Below are 11,774 nucleotides of genomic sequence, written 5' to 3' on the forward strand. Positions count from 1 at the left end.
CGCTTCCGGCCACAGCCTTGACACTACAGAATTCAACCGAGCAGGCCCGGCAGTCCGTGAGGCGCAGCCAATAGAGAACGGGTCTGGTCGGAGAGGGCGGGCCTTCTGTGCGTGACGCCACCAGAGCGCGACTCTCGTCTGTACCTGGAGAGCCAGGAAGATGGTGGTGATGGCGCGCGTTCCGCGTCCCGAGCGGCCGGATCTTGTTTTTGTAAGTCTGCGGCGACGCCAAGGGTGGTCCGCCGGGGAGGATCCGAAGCTAGGTTCCTTCTAGGATCGGAATCTGGCTCTCGGGGGGGTTTAGGCCCAGACTGTGCATGCCCAGTCCATGGGGGACCCTAACGAGCCAGAGGCGACATGTCAAAACACTGACCAGGCGGGAAATAAAGAACCAGCTCCCTCGTGGTCTGAGTGAGGAGCTGCTGTTGAGGTTAAGGTTTTGATGTCTGGGGCCGGGAGAAGTGAGGTCGAGCCGGGAATGGAATAGCAGGGAAACGGCATGGATTTGGATAGGCTTAGTGACCAGGTTAGAGTACTGGCTTCCGGATAACACCTTGACTTCTGGGGCTACAAGAACCTGGGAGTATGAAGAAAAGACTAGTGATGCGGATGGCCCCGGGGATCCTAAAAAGGTGAAAATTCGGTGCCTGAAATAGAGGCCCCGTATTTCAACCGCGTTCACAGTGGGTTTAGGGCCATTAACGTGCCTGTGTGTTTTTGAGTTACTGGGGTTTAACCAAGGGTCTTGTGCATGCCAAGCAAGCACTGTACAATTGAGCTATGTCCCCCCACACATATGTACCCCACCTCCTGAGATAAAACCCGTTAGCTTGCAATTTCTGGGGTAGAGTTGAGCTTAAGTACAGGTTAATGGGATCCTGAAAGGCCAGAAGTTTGATGGACTAGGTGCCTTAAGTAAAGATTTAGTCACCGGGACTGAGGAGCTGGCTCAGTTGGTAAAGTGCTTGCTGTACAAGCCTAGGACCTCAGTTCAGACCCCTGGCACCTACATAAAATGCTAGTGAGAGACCCTGTCTCAAAAACAAGGTGGAGAGCAATTGAGGAGGACCTCTGGCTTCTGCACCAGCTCCCACATATGTATACGTGAATGTATACACACACTTACTATAGACCAGCCTCCCCTAGAACTCATAGAGATCCACCTGTATCTGCCTCCCGAGAGGAGGCTGGAAAAAAAAAAGATTTAAAACTTTAAAATTTGGGCCAGGTGTGATAGCACACGCCTTTGATCCCAGCACTTAGGAGGCAGAGGCAGGTAGGTCTCTGTGAGTTTGAGGTCAGTGTGGTCTACATAGTGAGTTCCAGGACAGTCAGAGCAAATAGTGAGACCCTGTCTCAGGGGAAAAAAAAAAAATTTTTTTTAAATTTCATTATCTGGGTCTGACATGAAGATAGGTCTGGTGGTGACAGTATGAGTGTGTGGGATCAAAAGCCTGATGTCTGGGAAGAAGTGTGTTGTGTGTAGATACAACCTGCTCTCCATGGAGGCCTGATACCTGGACCTGTGCCCTAGTGTTATGAGAGTCTAGAGATTATGGGGAAGGCATGAGAGAGGATAATGGATGGTGAAAATGTCCAAAACTCACTGTATATATGTATGAAATTGTCAAAGAATTTTTTAGAGTGGGAATTGGGACCAGGGAGTGGGCGGTGGGATTTACTGGCCAATGCTGATAATCTGGGCAGGGGTTTCATTAACAGCTGAGAAGTCTGCATGGGCAGTTGAATTCTAAAGTCCAGGAGTCTGAACTGGCACTCTAGCACAATGGTTCTCAACCTTGCTCATGCTGCGACCCTTTAATACTTTTCCTCATGTTGTGGTGACCCCCAACCATAAAGTCATTTTTGTTGCTACTTCATAACTGTAGTTTTGCTGCTGTTATGAATCACAATGTAAATATCTGTGCTTTCTGGTGGTCTTAGATGATGCCTGTGAAAGGGTTCTTCATCCCCCAAAGGGGTGGCAACCCACAGGCCAAGAACAGCTGCTCTAGCATCTGAGTGACTGATAATGCAGTTTTGACAGAGGAAGAAACCATGCCTGGGACCTTGCTGTGTTGTGTTTGTTTGCTTGTTTAAAAATGTTTTTGCTATCGTGTTTGTGTGTGTGTTTGAGTATGTGTGTGTAAATCAGGTGTCCACAGAGGCCAGAGGCTGGAGTTGCAGGTGCTTATGAGCTGCTGGACATTGAGTGCAGGGAACATGAGGGCTGAGTTCGAGTCCTCTGCAAGAGCAGTTTGTTTTTAGGTATGGTGTGTATGTGGTGTGGGAGTGTGTATGTGTGAATATGTATTGGCCAGAAATAGACTTCAGCTGTGTTCCTCAGTTGCTCTCCGTCTTGCTTTTAAAGAGAAAGTCTTCTCACTGAACCTGAAGCTCACTGGCTAGCTAAATGGCTGGCCAATGAGCTCTAGGGTCTACCTGTGTCTGCTTGCCCAGCCTTGGGATTATAGATGCACAATGCCATTACATGGGTGTTGGGGATCTGAACTTAGGTAATCATGCTTGTACATACTGACTGGGCCATCTTTCCACTCCCTTTTGGTTTTGTTGTTGTTGCTGTTTTTTATTTTAGCATGTGCAAGAGATAAGTCCTGTGGTGTGCCACTGTGTGCATGTGGAAAGTAGAGGACAGCTTAAGGAATTGAGTTCTCTCCTACCATGTGGATTGAACTCAGGTCCTCAGGCTTGGTGGCAGGTGCCTCCACCCACTGGGCTTCTCACCAACCTCAAATTTGTTTTATTCTTTGAGGCCTTTTGCCTCTGAAGCGATGGGAGTGCAGACTTCCACCACTGCCTTTGGCCGGGCGTGGACGTTTAGTGGAAGCCTGGAGTTAGGGGCTGAGCCCCAGTATGGGTGTGACCCCACTGCATCTAAGGCCTCTTTTCTCCCATTCTCTGGCCCTGGCAGGAGGAAGAGGACCTTCCCTATGAGGAAGAAATCATGCGGAACCAGTTCTCCGTCAAATGCTGGCTCCGCTACATCGAGTTCAAACAGGGGGCCCCGAAACCCCGGCTCAATCAGTTGTACGAGCGGGCGCTCAAGCTGCTTCCCTGCAGGTGCAAATCCCCCCCCCCCGCCCCCCGCTACCCTGCTCACCAGCCCCTACCCTCCACATACAGTCACATCACAAGTGAGGATGCGCCCCAGGTGACCCCTGCATATTCCCTGACTGAAATAGCCCTGGTGGGCCACACCTTCCCTCCTGTCCCAGTCTTGCCCTTCCTTGAGCTCTCTCACCCCTCCTCAGTCCCCTTTTTCACCACAGTTGCCTCTAAAGCAAAGAAAGGGTTCTGGGGTTCCAAAGCCCATCATATCTATCTTTCCTGCTCTCTAGCTACAAACTCTGGTACCGCTATCTGAAGGCACGCCGGGCACAGGTGAAGCATCGCTGTGTGACTGATCCTGCCTATGAAGACGTCAATAACTGCCATGAGAGGGCCTTCGTGTTCATGCACAAGGTGGGGAGCTGGAGAGGGGAATGCAGTGTGTTCATGTACAAGGTGGGGAGCTGGAGAGCGGATGCAGTGTGTTCATGCACAAGGTGGGGAGCCGGAGATGGGGGATGCAGTGTGTTCATGCACAAGGTGGGGAGCCGGAGAGGGGGATGCAGTGTGTTCATACACAAGGTGGGGAGCTGGAGAGGGGATGCAGTGTGTTCATGCACAAGGTGGGGAGCCGGAGAGGAGGGGGATGCAGTGTGTTCATGCACAAGGTGGGGAGCTGGAGAGGGGATGCAGTGTGTTCATGCACAAGGTGGGGAGCTGGAGAGGGGTGTGCAGTGTGTTCATGCACAAGGTGGGGAGTTGGAGAGGGGATGCAGTGTGTTCATTCACAGGGTGGGGAGCCGGAGAGGGGGATGCAGTGTGTTCATGTACAAGGTGGGGAGCCAGAGAGGGGGATGCAGTGTGTTCATGTACAAGGTGGGGAGCTGGAGAGGGAATGCAGTGTGTTCATGCACAAGGTGGGGAGCCGGAGAGGGGATGCAGTGTGTTCATGCACAAGGTGGGGAGCCGGAGAGGGGTGTGCAGTGTGTTCATGTACAAGGTGGGGAGCCGGAGAGGGGTGTGCAGTGTGCTCATTCACAAGGTGGGGAGCTGGAGAGTTAGATGCAGTGTGTTCATTCACAAGGTGGGGAGCCAGAGAGGGGATGCAGTGGGAAATATTTCCCACGGGAGATGTGAACAGACGTCTACCCTTATCGTACTCCAGCAAAAGCACAGGTCCACCAGGATGTCCCGCCAGCTCAAGGAACTAACGAGTTTGTTGGGCTGACTTACAGAGCCCGAGTGAGGGGTGATGAGACCTATTGCCTCCCTGTTGCCCTTATGTTCTGGATAGGATGGTAAGCAAGCATGGAGCCTGTGGCTCAGACAGACCTAGCCCATCACTCTCCATTATTTCCAGATGCCACGTCTGTGGCTAGACTACTGCCAGTTCCTCATGGACCAGGGACGCGTCACACACACCCGCCGCACCTTTGACCGTGCTCTCCGGGCACTACCCATCACGCAGCACTCTCGCATCTGGCCCCTGTATCTTCGCTTCCTGCGCTCCCACCCACTGCCTGAGACTGCTGTGAGAGGCTACCGTCGCTTCCTCAAGGTGAGCACTATTGAATAGCCCAGTTCCCAGGTCGGCTTCCAAACCTTGTCTCATTGGGATAAGGGCCCTCAGGCAACAGATAGGCTGCACGAAGAGGCTCCTATGAATAGATACAGTTTATTTGTGATTTCTTTCTTTCTGCGTGCGTGCATGCATGCGTGCGTGTGTACTTGAGTACTTGCAAGGCAAATGCTTTGTACACTGATCCTTCTCCCCACCCACTGTGGTTTTATTATCTTTAGTTTTTAAGGAATTAGCTTTTAGCTTGTACCTGCTCCACAGCAGGTATAGCGATGAGAGCTAGGGACAGCATGCATAAGGCAGTCATCACCGGCTGCACAGGACCTTCAGTAGACACATGCGTGAACCAGCTGTGTGAAACAGAGAGGGATAAGACACATGTGCAGTAGACATCATGGCAGGCGGAGCGTTTGTGCCCGGCTTCTGATATCTGTTATGGTAAATTCCTTAGCATGGGACTGCATGGGTGTAGCTTGTGACAGAAGCAGGTCCTTTCCTGACCATCAGAGTCTAAGTTGGACTGCTTAGAACTGAAGTTGGACAGGGTTGGGGGCGGGGGAAGCTGTTGAAGCTAAAGGAAAGGCCAAGGCTGGACCACTCAGGGCTGAAGGCCCAGGCTAGATTACTGTCTCAGTTCCTCTTCCTGTGGCTGTGACAGAACACCCTGAAACAGTCTAAAGGAGCAGGGTTTGTTGTGGCTCACAGTTCAGGGGTGCATAGAAGAGAAGCTAGTCACATCACATCCAAGATCAGAAAACAGCATTGTAGGCATGCTTGTGTGCTGCTCACTCTGCACATCATACAGGATCCTGCCCAGGAAATGACCCCGGCCATAAGTAACATGAGTGTTCTCATATAAATGAACGTAGTCCAGATAATCTGTCACACACATGCTCTAACTACAGGCCCATCTCTAGAGTCTGCCAGGTTGATAGTTAACACTGACCATCACAAGTACTATAGCCAAGCTAGACTCGTGGTGTCAAGACTGACCCAGAGGAGCCAAGGCCAGACCAGTAAAGTCCGAGGCTGGACTGTTGAGCCCAGGCTGGACCTCCAGAGAGCTGAGGCTGGCTTAGTTGGGCTGGCTGTTTGCTAAAAAACTGGTAAATGGGGGTGGGAGGCGTAGAGCCACTTAGTCGGGAATGAGATGTCATTTGCTGCAGCCCCACTCACCAGCGGGGTGGGTGTTCTCCAGCTCAGTCCTGAGAGTGCCGAGGAGTACATCGAGTACCTCAAATCCAGTGACCGGCTGGACGAGGCTGCACAGCGCCTGGCCACCGTGGTCAATGATGAGCGCTTTGTGTCCAAGGCAGGCAAGTCCAACTACCAGGTAGGTCTCCTGGAGGAGAGGCTGGGTGAGATGTGTCCTCCCTCCTGGACCAAGACTGAGATGTCCCCGACACCCTGTGTCCTGCAGCTGTGGCACGAGCTGTGCGACCTTATCTCCCAGAACCCGGACAAGGTACAGTCCCTCAACGTAGACGCCATAATCCGTGGTGGGCTCACCCGCTTCACCGACCAGCTGGGCAAGCTGTGGTGCTCCCTGGCTGACTACTACATCCGCAGTGGCCACTTCGAGAAGGTATGTGGGTGCCTAGGCCTGAGCTGTGAGTCTCTGGAGGTCACTCTGAGTGCATAGGCAGGAAACAGCCACAGACATGCTATGTGTGACACATCTCACACACACACACACACACACACACTTGCCATCCCAGCAGTGAGGGTGGTTCAGCAGCCTGCAGACAGGGCAGGCTGACTCAGGGTCTGCTTCTCTCACCTCCTGACTGTTTGAAAGCTTGTTTGGAGGAGTGTGGCCACTCGCATACCCTGACTGAAGCCCAGGCTTCTCTGTTCTGGGAAGATTGTCCTTTTGACATAGTGATGTGGCATGCCCCTTTGGGAGGGACATACATGGGGCGGTGAGGAAGGAAAGGACACCTCCCTAGCCAGCCCAATCAGCCGAGTCAACTCTGGCATCCAATGGGGTGACAGCTGTCGCAGCCAGGCTGCCCTCACAGATGCCCCAGTTCGCAAAATGGGGGTGATGGCCGCACTTCACTGTAAGGAACTGTGCCACAGCACAGGCCGAGTGCTGACCAGGCGCCCGATGTGATAAATGCCCCTCAGGTTGTTTGACTGTGGCTGCCCCTATCCTTGCTTTCCAGTGGCATGCTGGAAAGGGTTTGGTGGGACTCGGAGAGTCTCCAGAGGATTAGCACTGATCAGGCCATGGTTGCTATCAGTGGGTCCTTGTGGGTGTGCCTCTCCTATAGACTTTTCCTCACGCCATGTCTGAACCCCACAGGCTCGGGACGTGTATGAGGAGGCTGTCCGCACCGTGATGACTGTGCGAGACTTCACCCAGGTGTTCGACAGCTATGCCCAGTTTGAGGAGAGCATGATCGCGGCAAAGATGGAGACTGCCTCTGAACTGGGGCGCGAGGAGGAGGGTGCGATGTGGGACAGTGGGCTGGGGAGGAGAGGTTGAATTCCTAGCCACTGTGGTGGAACAGAGGCTGGCAAGGAGAAAGGCTGGGTGGACGCTGGGGCCAGGGTGTCCTCGAACAGCCATAATTGAGTACAAGCATGGGGGGCGGGAGGGTTGGGGCTACGTGCAGGGTGGCCAGCCCGGCTCCTCAGGGAGGGAGAAGCTTAGAGACAGAGGCCTGTGCTGTCACCTCCAACCTCCCCAGCTTCATGAACATGTTTGGCTCCCAGATGACGTGGACCTGGAGTTGCGCCTGGCCCGCTTCGAGCAGCTCATTAGCCGGCGGCCCCTACTCCTGAACAGCGTCCTGCTGCGCCAGAACCCGCACCACGTCCACGAGTGGCACAAGCGTGTGGCCCTGCATCAGGGCCGCCCCCGGGAGGTGCGTGACGGTCCCCAGACCCATCTTGCCCTGCCCCTTAGAGCCCAGCCCTGCCCTCACTGTCTGACCCTCCTGTTCCAGATTATCAACACGTACACAGAGGCTGTGCAGACAGTGGACCCCTTCAAGGCCACAGGCAAGCCCCACACACTGTGGGTTGCATTTGCCAAGTTTTATGAAGATAATGGACAGCTGGATGATGTGAGTTACATTTATGCATGCATCTACATACAGGTCTTTTCACCATGGGACTTGGGGGTGGCCACGTGGCAGGGCCTCAATCAGTCTCTGCCCATCACCATAGGCCCGTGTCATCCTAGAGAAGGCCACCAAGGTGAACTTTAAGCAAGTGGATGACCTGGCAAGCGTGTGGTGCCAGTGTGGGGAGTTGGAGCTCCGGCATGAGAATTATGATGAGGCCTTGAAGCTGCTGCGGGTAAGGATGTGAAGACCAGCCGGGGGTGTGTAGTGGGGCCAGGACAGCCTCTCAGTGTCTCCTTGCCTCTGCCACTATCTCTCCACAGAAAGCCACGGCGCTGCCTGCCCGTCGGGCTGAGTACTTTGATGGTTCGGAGCCCGTGCAGAACCGTGTATACAAGTCACTGAAGGTGTGGTCCATGCTTGCCGACTTGGAGGAAAGTCTGGGCACCTTCCAGGTCAGCTGCCATGGGCAAAGGTGAGGCAGAGCTTGTTCTCAGCCCCAGAGCGGAGCATTCCCTGACCTGTCTGTCCCCACAGTCAACCAAGGCCGTGTACGACCGGATCCTGGACCTGCGCATAGCCACACCGCAGATCGTCATCAACTACGCCATGTTCCTGGAGGAGCACAAGTACTTCGAGGAGAGCTTCAAGGTGAGGCATGCCCTAAGGCTGCATGTCAAGGCCAAGGTGCAGTAAGGCGGCTCCTTGTTGTCTGCAGATGTCCACTTGTCTGTGTCCTCTCGCTGTCAGTGTCTGTACATCTGTGTTTAGACACGTCAGGACCATGGGGTGGTGGCTTGTATTAGTTATTCTTACTGTTCTTGGGACAGACCGTCGAACAAAGGCAAGCCAAGGGAGGAAGTTGATTCTGGCTCACAGTCAGGCTCTATTCCATCATGGCAGGCCAGGCACAGCAGCAGAAAGATCCTGTGGCTATCCACGGTGCACCTGCAGTCAGGGAGCAGAAAGGGATGAATGCTGGTGATGGGCTCAGTCTCTCCTTTGTACGTAGTCTAGGATCGCAGCCCATGGATGGTACCCCCACACACACACACATTTAGGATGGATCTTCCTGCCTCTGTCAACACGAGTTAGATAATCCTTTAGGTTATTCTAGAATCGTGTTACGCTGACAGCAGTAACTGTCATGGGTCCATTTTTATTCCTTTCGGCAGAGCTATGTATGGAACCCAGGGCTTTGGGCATTCGAAGCACTGAACAACATCTCAGTCTTTGATCTCTCATAAAGCCACCAGTCATGACTGGTTAGGCCTACCCTAACAATATCACTCTAAGTCTGTTTCCTCATTTCCAAATAAAATGCTTGCATGGTGAAGGACGGACACCAGGGCCTCAGCATGTGAATGGTATGGGATAGGGCACTTTCCCCATAGCCAATACTGACTCTTCCTCCGAGTACTTGGGTGAAATAGAACAAATGTGGGCGCCATGTGTGCAGCACCGTTGGCCACTGATCAAGTGACAGGGTGTGGGTGGGTACATGGCTGTGTGTGTGTCTGTGCTGGCCACAGGCAGATACACGGGGAGTTGCATTTATCCACGTCCCCATCCTTCTGCCTAGGAATGTGAACCCTTTCCCAGGACCCTGGGTGCCTGTGTCTGTAGAGGTTAGGAGCTACCTCATCCATGAAGTACCACACTCTTAGAAAGTCCCTGTTGTGCCCATACCTTAGGTCCCTCTCATTGGTGGAAGGGGACAGGTGACATACTTAAATGTGCCATGATGGAGGGTAGACAAGGAAGGGGCCTGGGCAGGCTTGTGGGAGACCTGAGCCAAGGGCATCGGGATACCGATACCTCCATGGTTTCCTTGGAGACAGGCATATGAGCGTGGCATCTCGCTGTTCAAGTGGCCCAACGTGTCAGACATCTGGAGCACCTACCTGACCAAATTCATTGCCCGCTATGGGGGCCGCAAGCTGGAGCGCGCACGGGACCTCTTCGAGCAGGCACTAGACGGCTGCCCACCCAAATATGCCAAGAGTGAGAGATCTGTGGGCTGTCACAGGACATGGGGATGGGGGTGTGGGCCGAGCTGTGGACTGCTAACTGGACTTTCACCCTGTGCAGCCCTGTACCTGCTTTACGCACAGCTGGAGGAGGAGTGGGGCCTTGCCCGTCACGCTATGGCTGTGTACGACCGCGCTACCCGGGCAGTGGAGCCAGCCCAGCAGTATGATATGTTCAACATCTACATCAAGCGGGCTGCTGAGATCTATGGCGTCACCCACACTCGGGGCATCTACCAGAAGGCCATTGAGGTACCCGCCACTAGTGACCTGGTGTGGGGTTGACATTTGGGCAGACAGAAGGATCCCAGGAAGCCTGCCTGTGTAGAGGGTGGAGGAAGGCCTTCCTGAAGCCGGGTACCGACCCCCTCCCCTCACCCCTGCTCTCCCTCACCACATGGTGCAGGTGCTGTCCGATGAGCACGCCCGTGAGATGTGCCTGCGGTTTGCAGACATGGAGTGCAAGCTTGGTGAAATCGACCGAGCCCGAGCTATCTACAGCTTCTGCTCCCAGATCTGTGATCCCAGGGTAGGGCTGGGCCTGGGTTCGGGAAGGTAAGGGTGAGCAGTGGGGATCTGTTCAAGGCACCTAGCTCACCCACATACCTGCTCCCCCCACAGACCACTGGGGCATTCTGGCAAACATGGAAGGACTTTGAGGTTCGGCACGGCAATGAGGACACCATCAGGGAGATGCTGAGGATACGTCGGAGTGTGCAGGCCACATACAATACTCAGGTCAACTTCATGGCTTCACAGATGCTCAAGGTGTCAGGCAGTGCCACAGGCACCGGTGAGCTGCTGGAACCTCCTTTTCCTTACCGTGGCCACGCCACATGGGGCCATGTCCTCCCCATCCCAGAGCACTCACTACCCAGCCTAGGCCTCCTAGGTCTGGCCGCATCTGGAGTCAATCCTGGGACCCTCCATCCTGGGCTGGTCTGATGGGCCTTGGATAGGGCCTGAGGTCTGCCCCTGACCTTTCCTCCCCCCCACCCTGCACCCGCAGTGTCTGACCTGGCTCCTGGGCAGAGCGGCATGGATGACATGAAGTTGCTGGAGCAGCGGGCAGAGCAGCTCGCAGCTGAGGCTGAGCGGGACCAGCCTCCAAGGGCACAGAGCAAGATCTTCTTTGTGAGGTGAGGGCAGGAGGGACGTGGGCCAGCCCTTCTTAGGGAAGGGGTGTTCCAGGGAGGCTGCAGGGGAGGTGTCCACTGAGACCACCCTCCCTCACCAACTCCAGGAGCGATGCATCCAGGGAGGAGCTGGCAGAGCTAGCTCAGCAGGCCAACCCCGAGGAGATCCAGCTGGGCGAGGACGAGGATGAGGATGAGATGGACCTGGAGCCCAATGGTCAGTGGCCTGCCCGGGGCGGGGTTAAGGGCAGAGGTAGGCCACTCTCCACCCCCACCCCCAGGAGTAACCACCTTGACCCGTGACCACTTTCCACAGAAGTCCGACTGGAGCAGCAGAGCGTGCCAGCTGCTGTGTTCGGGAGCCTAAAGGAAGACTGACATCCTCCACGCTTTTTCCTCCGTGGTCCCTCCCCCTAACCACCTTGTAATACAGCCCCTCTTTGTACATCACTGTCTCAGCCTCCTTCCTGCTGCCCAGGTGCCTCGGGGCATGCTACCTTAGAGCTGCCTGGTCCTGAGCCCTGATTGGCTGGGACGGGAGGTGGGGCGGTGGCAGGTGGACAGTCTGCCCTCACCCTGCAGAGCCAGTTCTGGACTCTGCAGGGCCAGTTCCCTGCCCCACCCCAGGCTTCTTGTCAGGCTTGCCCAGTCAGAAGCCTGCTCGAGCCTCAAGCTCAGGGGCAGCCGGCCCCTCTTGTGTGGGTGTCACAGCCCTGCGGCTTCACAGACCCGTGAGCGCCCCATGTAGTCAGCAGGCCCTGGAAAGCCCACTAGTAAGGCGCTTGAATCACTGGCTGGAGGCCAGGACCAGGCCTTGTGCACAGGCCACATCCTGGTGGAGGGTGGAGGCCTATTGCTTAAGTTCTAGGAAGCCATTAGTGCCTCT

At 54.8% G+C, this 11,774-nt stretch overlaps 1 protein-coding gene across 2 annotated transcripts; it reads left to right on the forward strand.

The window, feature by feature from the left end:
* The first annotated feature begins 56 nt into the window (after nt 1-56).
* Xab2 (XPA binding protein 2) lies at nt 57-11,338 on the forward strand. 2 transcript variants are annotated; one of them, XM_076560729.1, is made up of 19 exons: nt 57-211; nt 2,933-3,081; nt 3,360-3,483; nt 4,430-4,627; nt 5,847-5,981; nt 6,069-6,233; nt 6,957-7,101; nt 7,370-7,521; nt 7,603-7,722; nt 7,826-7,957; nt 8,046-8,177; nt 8,260-8,373; nt 9,564-9,726; nt 9,814-10,004; nt 10,159-10,281; nt 10,374-10,545; nt 10,762-10,891; nt 10,996-11,105; nt 11,205-11,338. In XM_076560729.1, exons 1-19 carry the CDS (start codon nt 161-163, stop codon nt 11,264-11,266), a joined length of 2,568 nt encoding a protein of 855 aa, XP_076416844.1. In that variant the 5' UTR covers nt 57-160; the 3' UTR covers nt 11,267-11,338. The 2 variants fall into 2 exon arrangements, with proteins under 2 accessions (XP_076416844.1, XP_076416845.1); XM_076560730.1 differs by lacking the exon at nt 57-211 and adding an exon at nt 222-632.
* The last annotated feature ends 436 nt before the right edge of the window (nt 11,339-11,774 follow it).

The sequence above is a fragment of the Peromyscus maniculatus genome, chromosome 23, assembly GCF_049852395.1.
Source record: "Peromyscus maniculatus bairdii isolate BWxNUB_F1_BW_parent chromosome 23, HU_Pman_BW_mat_3.1, whole genome shotgun sequence".
NCBI classification, from domain to species: Eukaryota; Metazoa; Chordata; class Mammalia; order Rodentia; family Cricetidae; genus Peromyscus; species Peromyscus maniculatus.